General features: G+C 50.8%; 1 protein-coding gene across 2 annotated transcripts; it reads right to left on the bottom strand.

The window, feature by feature from the left end:
• Positions 1–217: 217 nt before the first annotated feature.
• Positions 218–20,323, bottom strand: LOC122381889. Of its 2 annotated transcripts, none has more exons than XM_043366644.1 (19): positions 20,208–20,323; positions 13,022–13,128; positions 11,361–11,467; positions 10,875–10,998; positions 10,485–10,552; positions 8,487–8,691; positions 7,794–7,963; positions 6,774–7,470; positions 6,273–6,442; positions 5,396–6,052; positions 5,054–5,140; positions 4,215–4,542; positions 3,724–3,898; positions 3,270–3,469; positions 2,680–2,796; positions 2,042–2,338; positions 1,671–1,848; positions 1,204–1,362; positions 218–781 (listed from the first exon to the last, which is right to left on the bottom strand). In XM_043366644.1, exons 2-19 carry the CDS (start codon positions 13,097–13,099, stop codon positions 615–617), a joined length of 3,984 nt encoding a protein of 1,327 aa, XP_043222579.1. In that variant the 5' UTR covers positions 13,100–13,128; positions 20,208–20,323; the 3' UTR covers positions 218–614. The 2 variants fall into 2 exon arrangements, with proteins under 2 accessions (XP_043222579.1, XP_043222580.1); XM_043366645.1 differs by lacking the exon at positions 20,208–20,323 and adding an exon at positions 20,176–20,201.
• Positions 20,324–20,883: the final 560 nt, after the last annotated feature.

Here is a 20,883-nt window from a genome sequence, read left to right as displayed (position 1 = left end):
CTTGCAACAAACCCTATGTAAACGCGTCTATTGTTACATAAGGAAAGAAGCTTATAACCATTTACGTGTTACATAAGGCAAAAAAAAAAACATTTGATCATTCACGCGGCATGTGCTAAAAGAAATGGCTCCAGCTGCAACAACCATTACTCCAAGAACCTCAAAGCATCAATGCGTTCACCACGGGAAATCCCTGCAGCGTGCGTCCAACACAATATACGAAAACGAGTCAGCATGTATTGAAGCACGGCCATCATGCCGAGTCGCGTATTGGTAAGAGCGTCGGCGACGCAGCCAGCTTCGCACCACCGTCCAAACTTTGTACGCAGCACCGCGCCGCTCCAAACGGCTCCACAGCTCCAAGGAAAACATACGGTAGATCGAATGACAACCGACTCTAGGCTGAACAGAAAGGCTTAATCTCTCCCCTCCAAGAGGCAGGCCATCCGCGCCCGAAACAGAACATCTGGCACATAATACAAGTTTGACCTCCACAGCCGTACCGAGTTTGTCCACTCCATGGCACACGTCCACCCGCACACACGGTCCGTCCACCTCAGCTCACTGGTGTCCACCGCCCGGCGGGAGGTAGGAATGTGGTTACCGCCCGCTGCCTACAGGGCCACGCCGGCATCACGCAGGGCACCGTCAATGGCCGGGGCGCGCGCCGAGAACCCCTCGTCCGTGGGGCCGATGATCTCCACCTCGAGCGGCACTTCAGTCGCCTGTATCAGCTTCTTCTGAACGAACTCGGCGTTCGCTTCGCTGAGACTGTCGTAACCTGGCGACAATTAATGGATCGGGTTCAGAACACGTCCATCGCCCAGACAGCCTGGCGCGATTGATACCCCATGACAAATCAAAGTAAGTTGATCGCACAGACAATCAGAGAATTGTGTGGTAAAAGAATATGTCATTGATATAGCGATCCAGTGAGGAAGTCAGAATATACTGCCGGTACGCCGGCTTTTAGTGTACCCGCTATGAGAAACAGCCAAGTCCTCGGCGGATGGACCGCCAGACTTTCGGGTTCACCATTAATCGTACCCACTACCCAGACTACAGACTCTGGCAGTCTGGCAGTGTAGCTGGCAAAAGAGGCCGCCGCTAGTAATTCACATCACACACACAGCACCCCCACTGCAGGAGCCCGCAGGGTATCCGGTCAGCCGGGCTCCCTGCTCTGCGTCCGCCGCCACTGACCTGCCAGACAGAGCTCGACGGCGCAGGCCGGGTAGCGCGCCAGGTCAGGGTGCAGCATGCGCAGACCCGTGGCGGGCACCTCCACCAGGCGTCCGTGGTCCAGCAGCCACACAGAGGCGTTGCCAGCATCGACCGCCAGCAGTGTGCCGCGTGACCAGCCTGCCGGCGACACGGCGTTACAGCGCATGAGGTCTACAAGTCAAACTACTGTCGTCAATCATACAGTGGATTTCGCAGAGGGACACACGGGTAACCGGTGCCTTCCCTATTGCTCTCCTTTCACTCACTCACTCACTCACTCACGTCCTACTGATATCACTTATATTTATTATTTCATTCAATTCACTCGTTCATTCCTTCGTTCCTTCATTCATTCAATCATTCATACATTCATTGATTCATTGATTCATTCATTCATTGATTCATTCATTCATTCTTTCACCCTTCCCTCCCTTCCTCCCTCGTACCGTCCGTCTCGGCGTCGGGCGCCAGCAGCAGCTGCTCGGTCTGCGGGTGCGCTAGCGGCGGCGCGCGTCCACCCAGCTCCGGCAACAGCGCCTCCAGCTCCGAGGTGGCCGTCACAGCCTCATCCGTCAGCGGCGTGCCGTACACGTTCGCCGCGCTCAGCACCTCCGTCACGAAGAACTGGCGAAAAGGATAGACCGTCAGTCTGCCGTCAAAACCAGTGCCTGTTACAAGACGAAGTCAAGTGTTTCCTAATTTGTTTCAATTTTGTTTGTCATCCAGAGTTTATTAAAGCATCTGTTATGACTAGTTCTGTGTACACCAAAATACAGCCATTTTCCATCCGTTTACTGCAATGTCGGCGTATACTCACGGGAATGGTGGAACCCGGCTTCAGATTCAGCTTGGGCAGATCGGTGATCAGCAGGGCCGGCGGAGTGGCCGAGGAGGCCGCTGGGGCCGGAGCAGGGGCAGGGGCAGGGGCAGGGGTAGGAACTGGGGCAGCGGCAGGGGCGGGCGCACGAGCAGGGGCAGGAGTCGGACTAGCAACAACAGTCGCGCCAGCGGCAGCAGTGGCCAGTCGGCTCAGCATCTTTTCGTTGAAGCAGAAGCTCCTCTGTTCGCTGAGCAGATTCAGCGTCGCCTGAGGCACCCCATTCTTCTCTCCTTTCTGAGGAGGAAAAAGAGACCGTTCAGTATGTTCAAATAAAGTAGCCCAGTGTATGTAGAATGATACGCCGTAATAACACAGGCGCAGAGCAAAAAGGAATTACACCCCACAAGCCTCACTGTCTGAATAACTGAGAACGGTCGCATCAAGCCAGCACCAGCTTATGTGAAAGTCACCTATAACATTACGAAAATATGACAGCCTACAAGTCTGCCTACAAGCAACACTGTAGCTATAACGCCTTATCATGAAAAATGGGGGGGGGACGGACCAAGGGAAATGTCATTACGAGCGTCTCTTGAGCTGCGAGTACAGCATAGAGACACGACTAGAAAACTCACCAGCTCTAGCAAGTACTGAAGGTTGACCAGCTTGTTACGATAGAAGCCCAGTTCACTCTCCGGGCACGCGTCCGCAGCGATTCCGTCCAGTCCGAACTCAACGCCGATGGCTTTCTCCTGCAAACAGATAACGACATTAGATTCTGACGTGAATTGGTCTAGGGTGGCGCGAATGATGACGAATATCATGGGACGAAGGGGTCACTGAGGACGAAGTTTGACTTCAATAACATGTAAGATAGCGGTAAGCGGTGAGTGGTGTGTGGAAAGAGAGGTAGGACAGAATAAGTACTCAGAAGGGCGGGTAACTGAAAGACCAATTAAGAAACAAAGTGCGCATCGGGCTTTCTGCAGCTGTCAAAGGTTGGAAAATTTACTCCGTGAGTGGCATGGCCGCATGTAGTCCCGGTAGGTAACTCCTCTCCCGTCTAAATTAACCCTCTGTAACGACTGAGTAATCGCAGCTGCTGCACCACTGTCTCTCCTCCAAGTAACCACCTCCCAGCTCACTGTAGACGCAATCACCGACCCAATGCGGCGGTAACCCTGAAGAGCACCGACATCTCCACCCACCCCTCCCTCTCGCTCACCTGGGCAAACGAGGCGTCCAGCGGTCGCACGTCGGCCAGCTGTGCCGGCACGGTGACGGCCCAGTCGACCAGCCGCAGCCGCAGCTGCTCGCCGTGGCTCTCCAGCACCAGGGCGCGCCGCCACGCCGCCGGCGAGCCGACGGCGTCACAGAACAAGCCGACCAGACTGCCGACCGGGGGCACCAGACGCGGCGCGCAGCCTGCCCGCAGCCGGTTACACGGTCATCGAGAGGGACAAACGGCGGTGGATGTCAGGACAAACGAACACAGTAAAGAACTTAGTTCACCAGTGAATCAAATTCACGAATTCCAGCCAACTATCTTATGACCTAATGATACCTGATCTTCATTGGCGTAACAGCTCTTATGACGTAACTTTTTCAAGTGTGCATTAATACCTCAGCCAGCCCCGAATCACCCTTCCTCTCTGCGCCACGGTCAACCGAGTCCCTACCGTTGCCGCAGACGTCCTTGAGCCGATCGGCCATCTGCAGGTAGGGCCGGTAGTGGAGTGTGTCCTGTAGCTGGGCCGACACGCGCTGGGGGTGCTCCATGGAGCAGGGCAGCACCACGTGCTGGCGGCCCGACTCGAGACGGGCGTACTGCACCGTCACCGGGCCCGCGGCAGGCTGTGCGCATACACACACGGGTCAGTTAGCAGTCAACAGACTTCGGCTGGCTGCCGCCTGTCATCAACCAGACAAGATTAGTGGTAGATAACAGACAGGAATACCTATGTCTTTAGTTGACTGGAAAGGTAACAATTTGCCAAATTTATTTTTTCGCTGGCCGATACATAATAGCCAAAGAAGATCAAGTGCACACAAACTAATAAATGACGAGTTTTTCTTGCACGAATGGCAGATGTCATCGGAGCTACAATAACTGTCAATGTCTCAAATCTCAACACACCAGAGGCCGCTCTGGTACCGTACGGCCGCTCACCTGTTCCGGGGCCGGGGCGGGGGCGGGGGCGGCGCCGCCCAGCTGTCCCAGCAGGGCGCGGCACGAGCCGACCGTCACGGCCACCGACACGCCGGTGACGGTCGTGGCGTGACCCACGACCAGGTCGCCGCCACGCGCCGGCGGCTGCACCTTCACCGCGATCCGGTTCTCCTCACTGAGCAGCGCCTCGCGCGTACCGGCCGGCGCCGAGTCGGCCAGGCGCACATACAGTGCCAGAGGACGGAACTTGTCGACCGTCCAGGCGGCCGGCAGCGGGCGCACCGGACCCTTCGACACCAGCACGGAGCCCTCGTCGACAAACAACAGTCTGTGGGATCACATACCCAGGGTCAGTGTGACGGGCGACTCGGTTCTAGCGAGCGTCCGCAATGACAGGTTGGACGGATGGATGAATGGGCAATGGGCATGCAAACGGGCTGGGAATAGTATTTTGGAAGAGAAAGGAACAAGGGGATGTTCAAGGGAACAAGGGGACGGGTGAAAAGCTGGGCATGCGGCGAACGCCAGAGCAAAGTACAAGCTAGGGATAACGGAACATCGACAGATTACCATCGCAAACACCAACTGGACAAGTCGAGAACGCGCGGAGTAAACAACTGGCACATGAAAATACGTTGTCGAGATAAAAACAGGTCCAAGATTTGCACGAAGGTCGAAGTCCTCGAACGATACCCTATTACACCAGAAAGGTCGCATTAACATAAACAACTTCTAACGGCCGAAGTGGAAAGCGCGGGTAATTTCTAATCAGCAAGATCGATCTATGGCGATCCAGATAAATTGAGAGGCTGACTCACATCAGCTCTAGCAGGTCTTACCGGTATCCGTTGGGTCCTGTGCCGCAGACCAGGGCACGCTGGGGTGTGTCGGCGTCACCAGCCACCACCAAGTCACCGGTCTTCGCGCTGGAGTGACCAGAGGCACGTGGTCAGACCCCGAGTGCCCACCGTACCGTCACACATAGGGTGGAGGTGAGAGGGTATGAAATTCTTCAATTACTAGTCATGTACAGGTGGATGTGAATGTAAATCACATCCACTGACTGGTTAATTACGTTGGGTTTATTTGTTATGCATCAAAGCTCATTGGTTGATATGATACGATGGGTTTCAGCTGATGGTATCAAGGGTAACAATTATACAGAGATCACACCAACTGACCTGGTGGTGGGCTCGGCGGGCAGGTTTCTGAGATCGTTATCCAGATTGAGATATTCCTCGTCGAGCAGCACCAGAGCCATCTCCTGCGGGTGCTCCAGCGGGACGGAGGGGCCCAGCTCGAGCGGGTCGCCATTCAGCATCGGAGTCAGGTTATCCGGCAGACGGTCGGCCAGAGACATCGAGCCCGACGCGCGCGCAGCCACCGGGACGGGCGCGGCGGACCTCGCGGCCGGGGCCGGGGCAGGAGTAGGAACAGGTGCCGGAGCGGGTGCCGGAGCTGGGGCCGGTGCGGCTGGCGGAGCAGGAGCCGCAGCAGGAGCCGCAGCAGCAGTGGCGGGCTGAGCAGGCGGTGAGAGCAGGTTGCGTCCCTCCGGGTCGGTCAGCGACACAGTCACTTCTCCCTGGCGTCGGCCGGTGACGCGCACCACCACCATCCGCTGCAGGAGTTTGGCGGCGGCGGCGCTCTGCGCGGCGCTCCACTGGTCGCCGCCGGCCGGCTGCCAGTCCAGCCGGGCGCGTACTGCCTGGCGCGGCCAGCCGGCGAACCGAGCCGGCAGCGGCAGAACCTCACTGGCAGACAGACGCTCCGTGTTGCCCCAGTCGACGAAATGGATCTGGTACTGCCCGCCGGAGCACGAGACCACCTCGCCGCGATACCTGCCGGGGAGCCGCGGCACACCGTCAGATACGGACCGGGGAACCAGTGGCGGCCGACAACAGCGCGGAGACACCAGTTTTGCCAGTCACTATACCACACTAACGACAGATGGCACAGAACTACTGAATAAACCATCATCTCAACGGTACCACACATTCCGGCCCGCCTCTACCAGCCGCGCCATCGCACTACCCCTCAGCAGAGCTCCGTTCCACTGACCAGGCGTTCTCGAAGCGCCCGCAGCAGAGGTGTCCCACGGCAGGCGGCGGCTGTCCGCGGCCCGATTCTGCCGCGCTCTGCAGCTCCAGTTCCATGCGGTCAGTATCGGCCAGTTTGCTCTGCAGTCGCAGGTATACGGTCGATGGGTCGCCCACCAGAGCTACCACCATCTGAAGGAGGAGAGAGATGGTCCAGGTCAGCTCACTCAGGCACGCGGGAGGGAGGACAGATGACACAAGGTCATGGTGGTAGTGCGGGCATGGCGAAAGCGACCTATATCCGGATATTTTACGTTTATGAAAGACTCGAAGAAACAATGCATCACATTTTTTGTTAACTTTTGCCTTTAACATTTGAAGTTTAAATGATGAGCTAGGTTGAAAGAGCACGTTATTGGCGGAACGCCCTGGACAAGTCAAATCTGACCATCAGGTTGCGGCCCTACTCAGACCCCCCAACGCCAGTGATCCACGCGAAAGCCAAGCACCAACAGCTGCTCACCTCATGCGTACTTCCGGGTTCCAGCGTCACTGCGTACACGGGAGTAGGCGGGGCGGCGGGAGCGGCTGGGGCGGCCGGCGGCGACAACGCCTGTGCCGCAGCCGGCGACCTGGCCCGGAGAGCCCCCTTCATCGCAGCCGGCGGCGCTCCCAGCAGCGAGCTGCCCTGACCTCCACCCGTGACTGATCCCGGCGGCGATGTAAGCAGCGGCTTCCTCTGACCGCCGGCTACTGAGGCGGGCGGCGAGCCCAGCAGCGACCGGGCCGGACCGGCGCCCGCTACCGAGCCGGGCGGCGAGCCGAGCAGCGAGTCCCGCCCGCTCGGACCGCGGGGAGGCGTGCGCGGTACGGCGCCCTGCTGCACCGACTGTCTGACCAGGTGGGAGAGCACCGGCTGGGCGGGCGCCTCCAGGGGCCGGATGGCGGACGCCACGCTGCTCTGAGTCGGCGAGCGGCCCTGTCGGCGGCCGCGCCGCCCGGCGCCCTGCCGCGGCGACCCGTCGTCGACATCCGTCTCGCAGTAGCGGTCGGCGTCGCCGCCGCCGCGGTAGCTGCGGCCGCGCTGCGCGCCGCGCCCGCGCGGACTGGGGCCGCCGAACTCCATCTCCGACTGGTAACCGTCCGACGGCCGGGCCGGGGGACCCCTCACAGCCGGTCCGTCTCCGGCGGCCGTCACAAAGGACGGCGGCTCCGGCTCACTGGAGACGACAGGACAGATCAGAGTCAACACGCGGTTAAAGCTGAATGCAAATCACATGGACTTTTCAACTTAATTAATAAGGCTTCATCCGGCTTCAAGACAATACTAGATAAGGTAAGACAAGTTCGGCGGCAGCTACCTCAACCACGGAATGTGGTTGTTAATCAAATCACGAAAATGCGCGCATGCTGCTCTTCTCGTGTAACTACAGCTACGATGAACAACGAACGTCAGTGCCGCAAATTATTAGCACAGTCAAAACTACAACATTTAATTCGCAGCGTCCTATCAGCTACACTGCGCCCCCTATTCCGCACCCACCGGCAGTCGAGGCTGTGCAAGTCCCAGTCGGAGAGCTGACAGTCGCGCGAGCAGTAGCGTGTCTTGCAGCGTTTGCAGTGACCGACTGTGGGTGTACCGCATACAGAGCAGGGCCGCTTGGCGCGTCCCTGCAGCCGAGCTTCGTACACCACGCCGTCCTGCGGTTGGATCTGGGGGAACCAGGGGGTGCCCGGTGTTAGCTATACAGGCCGGGTAACAGGCGTGGATGAAGTAGACTGGAGGTCCCCCGACAGGCGGACAGTCGCGCCACACAGAAAATCACAACGGATACACAGACACAACACACAGCGTGAGAACAGATGGAAGGTCATGGGATACAAAAAGTCGCAAAATACGGAAGGACATCAAAAAGGCTGAATGCAACAGAGACAATAGTTGATGAGCCAATGTGTGAAAGCGAGACTTCTTTATTTCGGTCATTTTTTACGCAACGTAAATGATTGATCGCTATACAACCGTCCACACAAAACGAAGTCAATCAAGCGTTAGAGAGGTTTGTAGCATATGCTAACCAGATAGAAGCAATATTACGAGTTAAGAAACTAATGGGCGGCGAGAAGGTACATAACGTTCTAGGTGGACTCTCAGTCAACAAAGAGACGGCATTCTCGTACATTGCCAGCATCGCCTATCTCCGGTCAGAGAGCGCATTACGGTGGCCTCCGTTCGTACCTGGGTCTGGGTCTGGCTCTGTGCACTGGGTACCGCGCTTCTGACCGGTCGCGGCGCCACCGGCCGACTCCTGGACGCCGCGGTGGCGTGTGCCCCAATGCCACCGTTGACGCCGTCAGCGGCACCGGCAGTGGCACCGAAGGTAGCACCGCCCACGGCACCGGGCCGCTCCCCGGAGACCTGCAGAGAGTCAGACATCTGCCGGCTGCCGAAACAACGGTCAGGTCAGGTCAATATGATCCAGGTTAGGTCATTACACTAGGTTTAAGATCCTCGGATAACAAAAATCATCGTACTATGGATGAATGTATCCGAGAATATCTTATTAGCACACATCACAAAACATGGATTTCCCCTCGTGGGGCCATGTTACATCAGTATGCAAGTGAGAGTCGATTTAAAGGGACCCTCCCACCTTCAAAAAAGTTTATGAGTTGGCATGAAAGTGATGTCGCTCGGTTCAGAAATAGCGAAAACGAATATCTACCAAATTTCACCGAAAAATATTCACCGGTTTTCAAGATATTTGACTTTGACTTTTGTTTACTTTTTTGGGATCTCCGCTGTTTCTAGCGACTTTATTTTAGAAGTGCGGCGTTTGCGGCAGATGTTGCGCGCACATAGCATATGCCACCGCGTGCTACAAAACGTTTTAGTCAAACATTTAAAAATCGTTAGATATCTGCGCTGACGTCACACATTCAGAGGGGTATTCCTAAGCATTAGCCCCTCTGAATCCAAATGCTGCAATTTTGAAATTCAATATTTCCGATTTAAGGCATTTCTCGATGTTGTGAGTGCCGAAACCGGTAATTGTGAGCCAGGGACCCCATTTTGGCTATCTCAACTCAAAACTAATGTTAAGGTGGGAGGGTCCCTTTAAAGGGACTATCCCACCTTTAACATGGGGTTTGAGTTGAGATAGCCAAGTTTGCGGCGAGGTTCAGAAACCACTATCTATCTAGGTTGCAACCCCCGCGGCCTCTTGGTGTTGAAGAAATTCGTTCCCTTCATTTGAAAATGGGCCTTGTACAGTCTGTCTTAAAAGTACCGCGCAAAGTGACGGTGGATCCATCGAGCCTGATTGAGGAAGGGCCTGCTAAATTTGGGCCACCGAAGCAGTTAACATCCTCGTCCATTCCCTAGGTCAATTGGTCGGTGACTTTCAAATTAAAGCAGACCCTTTCTCGGTCAGGCTTGATGGATCCACCGTCACTTTGCGCGGTACTTTTAAGACAGACTGTACAAGGCCCTATCTTCAACATGGAGCGACCGTTAGTGTGACGTCACCTCGTTTAGTCATTCTGATTTAAATGGGTTTGTTCGTTGAAAAATCGCTTAAAACTTGGTCTGAACTTTGTTGTGGTGCCCACAGAGTAAAAAGAATTAGCTTTATGACAGTAATGTGGCCTGGGGAAGGAGGTAATTTTGGGCTGTGACGTCACATATTTGAAAGTTTGTGTTTGGAATATGGGAAGCCTAAGATGTTTAATGAAAAATAAATGCCAGAACCGTGTTCCTGGTCATCCAATCTATAAAGTCGGGCACAATTTAACTGGTTTTAACAACATTTTAGAAGGTGGGATAGTCCCTTTAATCGGCAAACTCTAAACACTGGCACTTGTCTTTGGAATACATGCTGACCATTAACCGTTACCATTTTGTTTTTACCTAGTTTTACCTACGCTCTTGTGTTATATGTCGTAGGTTCCACGAAAATTACATGGGATGTGGAAATTTTCATCGTTACGTGACATCCTAGCCTTCATAGCTTACACTAGTGGTTAGAAAAAAGGAACAGACAAGGGTGACGAAGGAACACCTTTGTGGATTTTGGCTCATTGCTAGCAGATTATCTCCAACGAAACAACGCTTGGGCAACTGGTAAATAAAACCAAACAATGCCCAAAATCTCCAACTTCCCAAGGAGAAACGTGTTAACGAGCATTGAACATGTAAAAAAACATGGCAGATCAGGTAGCTAAATTTAGCACTCACATTAGGTCGTTGATGTCTGACTCATACTGGTCGAATTCCGTGACCTTGGCCTGGATTTCGGGCGATGCCTGAAACAAAACGACGTGGCTCACATCACATATTATCGTGGTGGGCACCGCTGAGACTGACACTTCACCCACCGCAATTTAAGGCACTATTCGGAAAAAAAAGTCGCAACGAGACGGAAAACAAGCATGTGAATTGTGAACCGAGCATCGTACACGGAGAAAGAGAGCTACAATTCGTGTTGGTTAGGTACAAAATTCAAATACTAAACGCAAGCGCCAGTTAGATCAGACTAACATTTCGCACTGTATGTCTAGCAGGTCCCGCTGCCGCGAGCCAGTGCGGTACGCAATGCCACTTGCGTAGCGCCGAGCCGGCACTCACCTCATGTGTCCTGTCCTGTCTGGCGAGCCGTCTGTGCTCGCGCACCTCCGCCGGCTGGTTAAGGCGGATGGTCCAGTTGTAGGGCGGCTGCTGGTGAAGGGCCACAATGACGGCCGCGCAGTCACTGAAACATGCCCAGGTGGGTCACGCGAGAAAGGCGACATCAAAAGGGTGGCGTGGAGTTACACAGAGCACACATACGCTGCAGCTTGTCTCACTAAGGCAATATGATGATTTGATCACGGGGAAACGTCTACCGCCAACGGTAACAGCAGCCTGCTCCAATTTAAGCTGCAAAGGTTTTTATCCAAGGAGAGGATTACAACAACCCAGCCTCAGTTATACTGGTTCGTACAATAACTGACCCCTTGCCCTTGGAAGCCGAAAGCAGCAAACCATACAAGATTCATATGGATCTGCGATCTGCATCTGACTTAAACTTCATATGGTACCCAATTACTACCCATGGCCAGCTGAGACACTTACCGTTTCGTTTCCATATTGACAAAGGCCATTTTTTGCTGAGACTTGTTCATGTTAATGCCCACATATAGAACTTTTCCATGTTTGCTCACTTCTTCCCTGATTATGTCCTGAAAGTGAATATTAGTGTTTAACAAACTGCCACAAATCTGCTGCATCAAATCATCATGTTAGCAAAATACCCTTTAAGACAACACAAACAACACACAACTGGCAATAAAAGGAAGCCGAGTTAACCCTATTCCTGGCGGGGGGGGGCCTTTAAGCCCCCCCCCCCCCTTCAGGTTTTTCTTGTGCCATTGCCAAACGCCGCAAGACTGAAAGCTCATACTCGGTGACTTTTTCTGAACATTCATTGCGCACATTTTGACAAAAAAAGTTGCCGGGTCAGGTCAGGTCAGGTCACCAGAGGCGGTTTGGTGACCCCACCTCAGAAAAGTTTGCAATCACGCCAGAGCTAGAGTTTTTGACCGATCAATTTCTTCTCTTCAGGTTTTAGTAAGGGTACCAGTATGTGCAATTTGTATATCTCAGAAGTTTCATATCTGTGACCTGAGGTCAGGCCAGACTCGTGACCTTTACATTGCAAGCCTATGGGAAAATACCTATTGAAACACCTCCTGCTTCGTGTAAACGAGTCAAAACCACCCAATTCTTTCAGTATTATGGAAGATTATCTCATCGGTGATGATCCTGGTGCCGCTAATTGACAGGGGCACCGGCAAAGGTCATCTGAGGTCATGTGACGTCAAAAATCGTTTTTTTTTTTTCTGTCAATAAATCACGACATGATGGTGCTAAAGACTTGTAAGTGGTACCAAACTGCTCGCCTGGTCAAGGCGCGTCGTTTGGTATGCAGCATGACCATAACCCACAACCTCATTGATGAATGACCTGACCTTGACCTCAGGTCAAATTTCAAATTGACCTGTGAACATCATCACATACTTATTTCGCATCGCCTCGGCGAGAGGAAAACAATGTATTGGTTTTATGTCTCTATGTTTCTTAGTTTTAAAGTCATATAGGTAACTAATTACAAAATATTTTATTGTTGATGACCTCTGGTGACCTCAATAATGACCTGACCTGAAAATGTTTTACGTAAACGTTGTAGATCTTTAAACGACCTATCATACGCCGTTTGCCGTTTGTCGCTGCGATGTGTAGTTTTGAGATCTGAAGGGGGGGGGGGGGGCCGAATCGGCCCCCCGCCAGTTTCTTGTCCCGGCGGAGCCCGCCAGGAATAGGGTTAAGACAAAAACTCACAAATCAATGGACTGCAAGTAATGGTGTACTTAGAAAGTTTTTTTTTCTTAGTTTTAGTCATATAGGTAACTAATTCCAAAATATTTTATTGTTGATGACCTCTGGTGACCTCAATAATGACCTGACCTGAAAATGTTTTACGTAAACGTTGTAGATCTTTAAACGACCTATCATACGCCGTTTGCCGTTTGTCGCTGCGATGTGTAGTTTTTGATATCTGAAGGGGGGCCGAATCGCCCCCCCCCCCCGCCAGTTTCTTGTCCCGGCGGAGCCCGCCAGGAATAGGGTTAAGACAAAAACTCACAAATCAATGGACTGCAAGTAATGGTGTACTTAGAAAGTTTACTGATTACACTCTGCATAAAAAACGCACTGGTTCGGTGTGTAGATCTTACCTCTGTGTGACTTTCATCTACTTCATATACTACTAGGCAGCCGAAAAAGCCTCTGCCTTTTCGTCCTTTTTGCTCCATGCCAGCAGATGTCCGAGAACAATGGCCTTCTGAAAACAAGTGTAAAAGCATATCGTCAGTACTCAGTAATCAGTACAATGTTTTGATTTTTTATGTACTATTGTATCATTTCATAAAAATCTAGTTCTAATGTATCATGAATGGATGGATTAACAGAGTTCGAGCCCGCGCTATGCAACGCTTGTTCGACCCATACCATCCGATCGCGGAATTCCAGGTAGCGGAGAACTTACAGGGAACCGGAAAGTAATTACGCGAACATACATTTTTACAGGGCCTCGGCTAACATGTTAACTGGTGGGCCAAATGGCCCACCAGTGACCCGAAATGGCCCACCAGCCTCAAAGATTTGGCCCACCAGTAATTTTCCGAAAAATCTAAGTTTCCACATTTTTCACATTTCAAATTGAATTAGCAGATCTTATCGTACATTTTCAGGCTGTAAAGTAGCCATCGGTGAAACATATTCTTGTGAAAAAATTCAACCGATTGTTTGCAATATCCTCTTGGGGTAAAAAGTGAACTATAGTGGACTAAGTGGACTAAGCCTCGGTCACACTTCACCGGATTGGACCAATGGACGAGAAACGGACGGCGTCCGGTGATGTCCGGGGGATGTCCGTTCGTTTCCGTTGGACGTCCGTTTCTCATCCGTTCATATCCGTTCCATGTCCGGTGGTGTCCGGTGTGCTCAACCGGACACCACCGGACATGGAACGGATATTAACGGATGACAAACGGACGTCCAACGGACACAAACGGACATCACCGGACGCTGACAGTTCTCGTCCGTTTCTCGTCCGTTGGTCCAATCCGGTGAAGTGTGACCGAGGCTTTAAATTTTATGCAATAATCGCGAAAGACGGACCTGCCTCTGTCAATTACAGATAGTGTCGGCGGCTTCCAGCCGATCGAGGTCTGCGAGAGTTCTTGCAAGCTTTCCGATCGATCGAGTGGTTGCAGTCACATAAGCATCTGCCGCAGACCATTCGGTTACAAGAAAAACTACGAATAAAGAACAGACCAGTTCAGACGGTCGGGGATAAGCCTGCGAGCGATCTCAGACGGCTCGCCGATAGACACGATATAAGCCAGAGTCAAACTAGAGGTAGTGTCGGCGACTTCCAGCCGATTGAAGTCTGCAAGCGATATTATGCGTCTTCACGACCGGTATGATGCTTGCAGTCACACATCTGACCAGTTGGACGAATTTCGAACCGTTCACAGTCAGCGTTCCAAAAAATTTCTCATTTGGGCTGAAGATGACACTCAAGAATAAGAATGGATAATTTTCCACTCTCGCATTTTGGGTGGCTCGATTTTTCCACTCAGACACCCAAGAGAAATCTGAAGTTTGGGACACTGTTCACCAGAAGCGAACGTGTACATAACTTAGTTTTTTTTTTTTTTTAAAGAAAATATCAGGGTTGCGCAGTGCACTTGGCCTTTTGAGTCAATTATTTTCCATGCGACACCAATAGGCTTAATGATCATTTTCAGAGATGTTGGGGTTGCTGCTACAACCCCCTTTTGGGGTTCCTGCTACAACCCATTTTATATATAAAGTTGCACTCGTGCTGTTCATAATTCCTCCCGATCCACCCAACAACGCCCGATCCCATCCGACCGCTTCCGAATCTCCGACTAGTCGGCGAGCGATCCACTCACGGCCGTAAATTATCGTCCAAAGTTTTATAATCTGCGTCAATATTGTGTGCATACTTGTGTCACGGAATATATAGTCTACGACGCTTGTGCGATTTTATGTGCACCGCGGGAGTATCACCACTGAGAGGGTTGTGGGTCCCTCTCTCTCTCTCTCTCTCTCTCTCTCTCTCTCTCTCTCTCTCTCTCTCTCTCTCTCTCTCTCTCTCTCTCTCTCTCTCTCTCTCTCTCTCTCTCTCTCTCTCTCTCTCTCCTCTCTCTCCTCTCTCTCTCTCTCTCTCTCTCTCTCTCTCTCTCTCTCTCTCTCTCTCTCTCTCCTCTCTCTCTCTCTCTCTCTCTCTCTCTCTCTCTCTCTCTCTCTCTCTCTCTCTCCTCTCTCTCTCTCTCTCTCCTCTCTCTCTCCTCTCTCTCTCTCTCTCTCTCTCTCTCTCTCTCTCTCTCTCTCTCTCTCTCTCTCTCTCTCTCTCTCTCTCTCTCTCTCTCTCCTCTCCTCTCTCTCTCTCTCTCTCTCTCTCTCTCTCTCTCTCTCTCTCTCTCTCTCTCTCTCTCTCTCTCTCTCTCTCTCTCCTCTCTCTCTCTCTCCTCTCTCTCTCTCTCTCTCTCTCTCTCTCTCTCTCTCTCTCTCTCTCTCTCTCTCTCTCTCTCTCTCTCTCTCTCTCTCTCTCTCTCTCCTCTCTCTCTCTCTCTCTCTCTCTCTCTCTCTCTCTCTCTCTCTCTCTCTCTCTCTCTCTCTCTCTCTCTCTCTCTCTCTCTCTCTCTCTCTCTCTCTCTCTCTCTCTCTCTCTCTCTCTCTCTCTCTCTCTCTCTCTCTCTCTCTCTCTCTCTCTCTCTCTCTCTCTCTCTCTCTCTCTCTCTCTCTCTCTCTCTCTCTCTCTCTCTCTCTCTCTCTCTCTCCTCTCTCTCTCTCTCTCTCCTCTCTCTCTCTCTCTCTCTCTCTCTCTCTCCTCTCTCTCTCTCTCTCTCTCTCTCTCTCTCTCTCTCTCTCTCTCTCTCTCTCTCTCTCTCTCTCTCTCTCTCTCTCTCTCTCTCTCTCTCTCTCTCTCTCTCTCTCTCTCTCTCTCTCTCTCTCTCTCTCTCTCTCTCTCTCTCTCTCTCTCTCTCTCTCTCTCTCTCTCTCTCTCTCTCTCTCTCTCTCTCTCTCTCTCTCTCTCTCTCTCTCTCTCTCTCTCTCTCTCTGAAGAGTCGGGGGGGGTCGAGCCCCGTTTTTTTTATACATTTTTTGAATGCCATCCTGACTTTTTTGCAGAATAAAGTGGCCGAAATCTGGGGAGAAATCGAAAATTGGGGGGGGGGGCTATGGCTACGAGGGTCAGTCCATGTCGCTGCCCAAGTGGCCCACCAGTCAAAATTCCTTAGCCGAGGCCCTGCATTTTTATGTTTTGTATGCATCTATGCATGTATTAACGATCATGAGCGATCCACACATGGCGTGGCGATTGCTCTTACAATTCCGCCCGTCAATGGAAATTTTGTATGATCACGGATTGTCACGGAACATCAATCATTGGCTGAGTTTGCTACCGCTCCATCCACCAAAAGTGACCGGACTTTGGACAATGACCTTTTGACGTGTCTTTAACACGTCTTCACTTCGAATGGTGTAGACACCATACGCTGCAAAAGACCAAAATGGGCAAAGAGCAGAATTTGGAGTTTCCAGGGACAGCGTTTGTTTGACTAAAATAGGTAATAATTTTGACTAAACTGGAGCGGAAGGGATTCGCAACGGTCTCAGCACCAGCCTCTCAGTTATTGGTTTGGTTGAAGCATAATAAACTTTGATAGGACTTAAAAGAGCAGAACAGTCTGCGGCAGAAACCCCTCGGCAAAGCGTGGCCACCATATCGGTGACGAACGGTGTCAGTCGATGCGAAAACTAGCAAAATTGCTTACTGTGGCCGGGTACCCGATCTACATAACAACTCACGATTCGTACATACATCCATGAATATTCCAAAAATAAAGCCGCACAAATCCTCAAGTTGACCAAAATTCATGAAACTATAGTAGGAATCAAGGCCATATATAGGGTAGGAATGTCGCTTTGATTAAATTTGCCAAAGAGCGCCAAACCTGGCCAGAGGAGGATCTGCACAGGTAGATTGTCAAATAGTCATCTAAAACCTAATTGAATTTGCTGAACTTCTAGGAAAACGAGTTATCGTCTTGTTATCGTTCAAAACCGCCCCACCACGTCCATCTACGGTGACCAAAACAAAACGGTACCGTAAACCGGGGTGACCATGCTAGTCGGGCTGCCTGACAATGATCATAGACCAACTGGGGCCTAAAATGAGTATTATGCAGCTCTGCTGTGCACTGTATTTTCTGTGCCAATGGTATATTTGAAGCAATGAAGCATTATAACAGACCCTTTGGTCCCAGTTTAAACAGTAATGTTCAAGTCACAGATTGTTTTTTGTTGTCATTGGCATTAACCTACATCAGAAATATGCCTTCACTGGCATCTCCAGCAATAACGATGGTGAAGATGAGGAAGACCCAGATAAAGAAAGAGAAAGCAAAGGTTCAGATAGGTACTGAGGATGTAGAATGAGCATTGAACTGTTCTATCTGTGGTAACTGGAACATCACAGGGCAGAGAAAAAGACAATCAACTGGGAGGGGCATGAGCAGTGTGGCAAATGGTACCACAGCCACCTGCAGACATTTCAGGTTACTACTCTTCCTCAGAATCCTTGTGCGACACTCATGATTGTTCAATTGGACCTTGATGATCCTGGGGTGTCTTGATTCACCAGGGCCATGGAATGGTTCACCGTAAAGAAGGCCGTGTGGGACAGCGCTCTTAATGCCAGCATTCTGTACAGCTGCGAGACGTGGATGACTGGCTCCCTTAAGCTGGTGGATCAGATGTACAAGCATACGCTGAAGGATCTGGTCAGGGTACGGTATCAGAGCCCATCTGATCTGATTTATGTCCAGACCGCCATCCCACCTCTCTCCGCTAGGGTAGGCCAGAAGCAGCGAAACTTTATGATGAAGCTCCAAGACAGCACACACTTTGAGGGTAGCCCTGCACAGAAGGTCATCGAGCTCGCGCGCGTGCATGCCTGCCCCATGGGGCAGCATATTGAGAATCTTCTGGGCTCTCCGCACCTGAGCTCACCCGTGGCCGCTCTATCCGAGGTGAAGGCGCGTATCAGGTGTGCGATAAACTCCAGAGCAGTTGCGTACAAATCGATTAATCCCTCACTAGATGCGCAAATTGTCTACCAAACAAAAACGTCTTCACACTCGCACACATTCGAACCACACCGGCTAGCGTTCTCTCGCCTCAGGCTGGGCTCACACCGCCTCCGCGTCGAGACGGGGAGATGGTCTCACACGCCGAGAGACCTACGCCTATGTTCGTGCGGTCCGTTCGTACAAGACGAGGATCATGTCATCCGACAATGTAGGCTGACACGCAACGTCTCTAGCTTTAACGAGGCCTATTCCCTTCCCGACGCTCTATCGATGTCCATGAACGTGAATGCTCCGAAACTCTGTTTCGATGTTCTTAGAGCCCTTATGTAGTCTGCCGTAGCTGCCGCATTGTCATGTACCTAGACCTACCCTGCGTGTGCCCGCCGGTACATCGATCACCCATTGCCGATTGCGCGTTATGTCTTGTGCCTGAGCTTGCGCGTTATGTGCTTACTAAATATCTAGGCCCGGAGCCGAGATGGTTCCGAGGCCCAACGGGCGGTTAGCCTGCGCCGCGCCGAAGCGCTTGTGATTGTAGTTGGCCTGAGGCCTGAGGGTTGTTTTTAATGTATTTTATCCTGTATTGCTGGCATCGTTTTCAATATGCCATGTTTGCCGTTTGCGTTTATGTCTCCCCCATACCCACGGTCAGTAAACAAATGAATGAATGAATGAATGAATGAATGAATGAATGAATGAATGGACAGATAATCAAAATATTGATTCCGCATCAGCTGGCTAATCATTTTTTTTATTCACAGGTAATGTTAACAGATATGCAGCAATGGCTTGCAAGAATACAACATTTCTTTTACTATCATTCTCATTTAGTGGCATTCTGTGCACCACAATAGATGTGAGATGCCTTTAGCCTTGTTGCTATTTACCTATCTTTACTACATTTGATAACAATTCACAATTTTTTAAATGTTGAGAATACAAAAAAACAGAAGCAACAGGTAAAAACCTAAATATAATTGCATTATAACAATGAAATTTGAGGGTTTTAAAAATTTCATTTTGCCATTTTATGCATATGCTATTTCATATGTATGTGATTCATGATACAAAAATAACATACAGTGCGATTTTCTCAAAACAGCTTTTCCGTGATTAAGAGTGGCTCTGTCTTTTTGCCATTTACGAGGCCAAAGTGACAATTTCCTAGTTTGGAGGTAAGTTCTTGCATGCCTACTACATTTTTTTTAACCAATTGAAACAAAAATCTCACCATCATGGGCCTTTTTTTCAACCGTAACTATACATTTGAAATCAAAAGTATACCAAAATGGAAAAAATAGATTCCATGCCCATATGTGGTCATGGCTCCTCCCAACAGAAGCAAAATATTGTTGCCCCATATTTTGACCCAGAGGGCTGTTCAGCTGCGCAGCCAAAATGAAATATGCTGCAGCACGCATGCGCAGTGAGGGCTATGGCTCCTGTTAGTCCCGCCAACACCACTGCATCATCACCTGTGTGACGTCACCTACTGAAGCATACTTCTCTCTTCAGCAGCACGAAAATAGCAACTGCAGGACTGCGGGAGGCAAAAGTGGCGCGGATTAAAGTTTACCATCCAATATTTCTTACTGTAAGTGGTTTGTATGCTGTTTTTAGGGGATTCATCATCACTCTTTTCAGTGGCACATTGACATAAACCACATTTGAACGCATTTTAACAGTTATTTCAACAACAATCACCAGTCCCCCACGTCACGATTCGCCACGCGTGGAATAGGCTGCAGCGGCACCAGCGTGCCGGAGGAGGTTGGGTGGAGCCAGGTGGCTGATGTCACTGTGACCCAAGTATAATGCACGCAGCACAGATTTATGCTGCAAGGACCCGAACAACCCTCTGAGGTCTAGTTTGCCCAACTGAGTAGGTAGTAAAGCAGACATCACACTCGCTTTTTGCAACCAAGGAAAGGCACTGTAGATAGCCTATAGGTCTTAAGTGGAAGTCATTGGTTGTAGGTTGCAGGTAAGGTTAAGTAGGTTTGGTTTGGTTTGATTATAGACTGAGACAGCATCTCTGGGTACAGCGCCTTTTCCTCGGTTGCAAAAAAACGAGTGTGACGCCCGCTTTCATTTTACGACTACCAACAAAACCACGTTCCTGTAGGGCACGCTTATCACCAAAGGCCGAATCCCCACGTTTGCCAGAAAATGAAAAAGGAAAAAAACAAAATAAGGATTACAATTTATACGGAGATAACGATCAATTACTAACCAATATGGTCTGGACGAAGTTATCAAAATGAAAAGAACGAAATACATAAAAAACGCGCTTTCCGACCGGGCGCACAAATACACCGCGTGCGACGTTTTTGATCACGACACGTGCTTATCAAAATCCAAAACTCTTCCCTTATCTAAAATGGTTTTATGACGTCAGCAGTTCTTAAAGGGACCCTCCCACCTTCAAAAAGTTGATAAATTGGCATGAAAGTGATTTCACTCGGTTCAGAAAGAGTGAAAACGAATAGCTACCAAATTTCATCGAAAAATATTCACCGGTTTTCATGATATTAGACTTTTACTCATAGATATTTTTACTTTTGTTTACTTTTTGGGACCTCCGCTGTTCCTAGCGACTTTATTTGAAAGTGCGGCATTTGTTGCGCGCAAAGCAGAATATGCCGCCATTTTGGTAAAAGAGCTAAAAATCGTTAGATCTCCGCTGACGTCACAAATTCTAAGGGGGTATTCCAATGCATTAGCCCAGGGGTCGGCAAATGGTGGGGCATGCCCCCTTTCGGGGTAATGGAGCCCTTTCGGTGGGGGTAATGAGGGATTCTGAGAAAACCTATCTTTTTAGAGTTAGTGGCTCCATTGATGGAACCATCGTGACTGTTGCATCCCAGGGTCCAAAGATTAGCCCAGGTCAAAGGCACAGCGTCAGCACA

This window comes from Amphibalanus amphitrite, unplaced genomic scaffold (assembly GCF_019059575.1).
Source record: "Amphibalanus amphitrite isolate SeventyFive unplaced genomic scaffold, NRLGWU_Aamphi_draft 000129F_arrow, whole genome shotgun sequence".
Taxonomy (NCBI): domain Eukaryota; kingdom Metazoa; phylum Arthropoda; class Thecostraca; order Balanomorpha; family Balanidae; genus Amphibalanus; species Amphibalanus amphitrite.
Note: the sequence above shows the minus strand (reverse complement) of the source record. Positions and strands in the feature narration are given on the sequence as shown.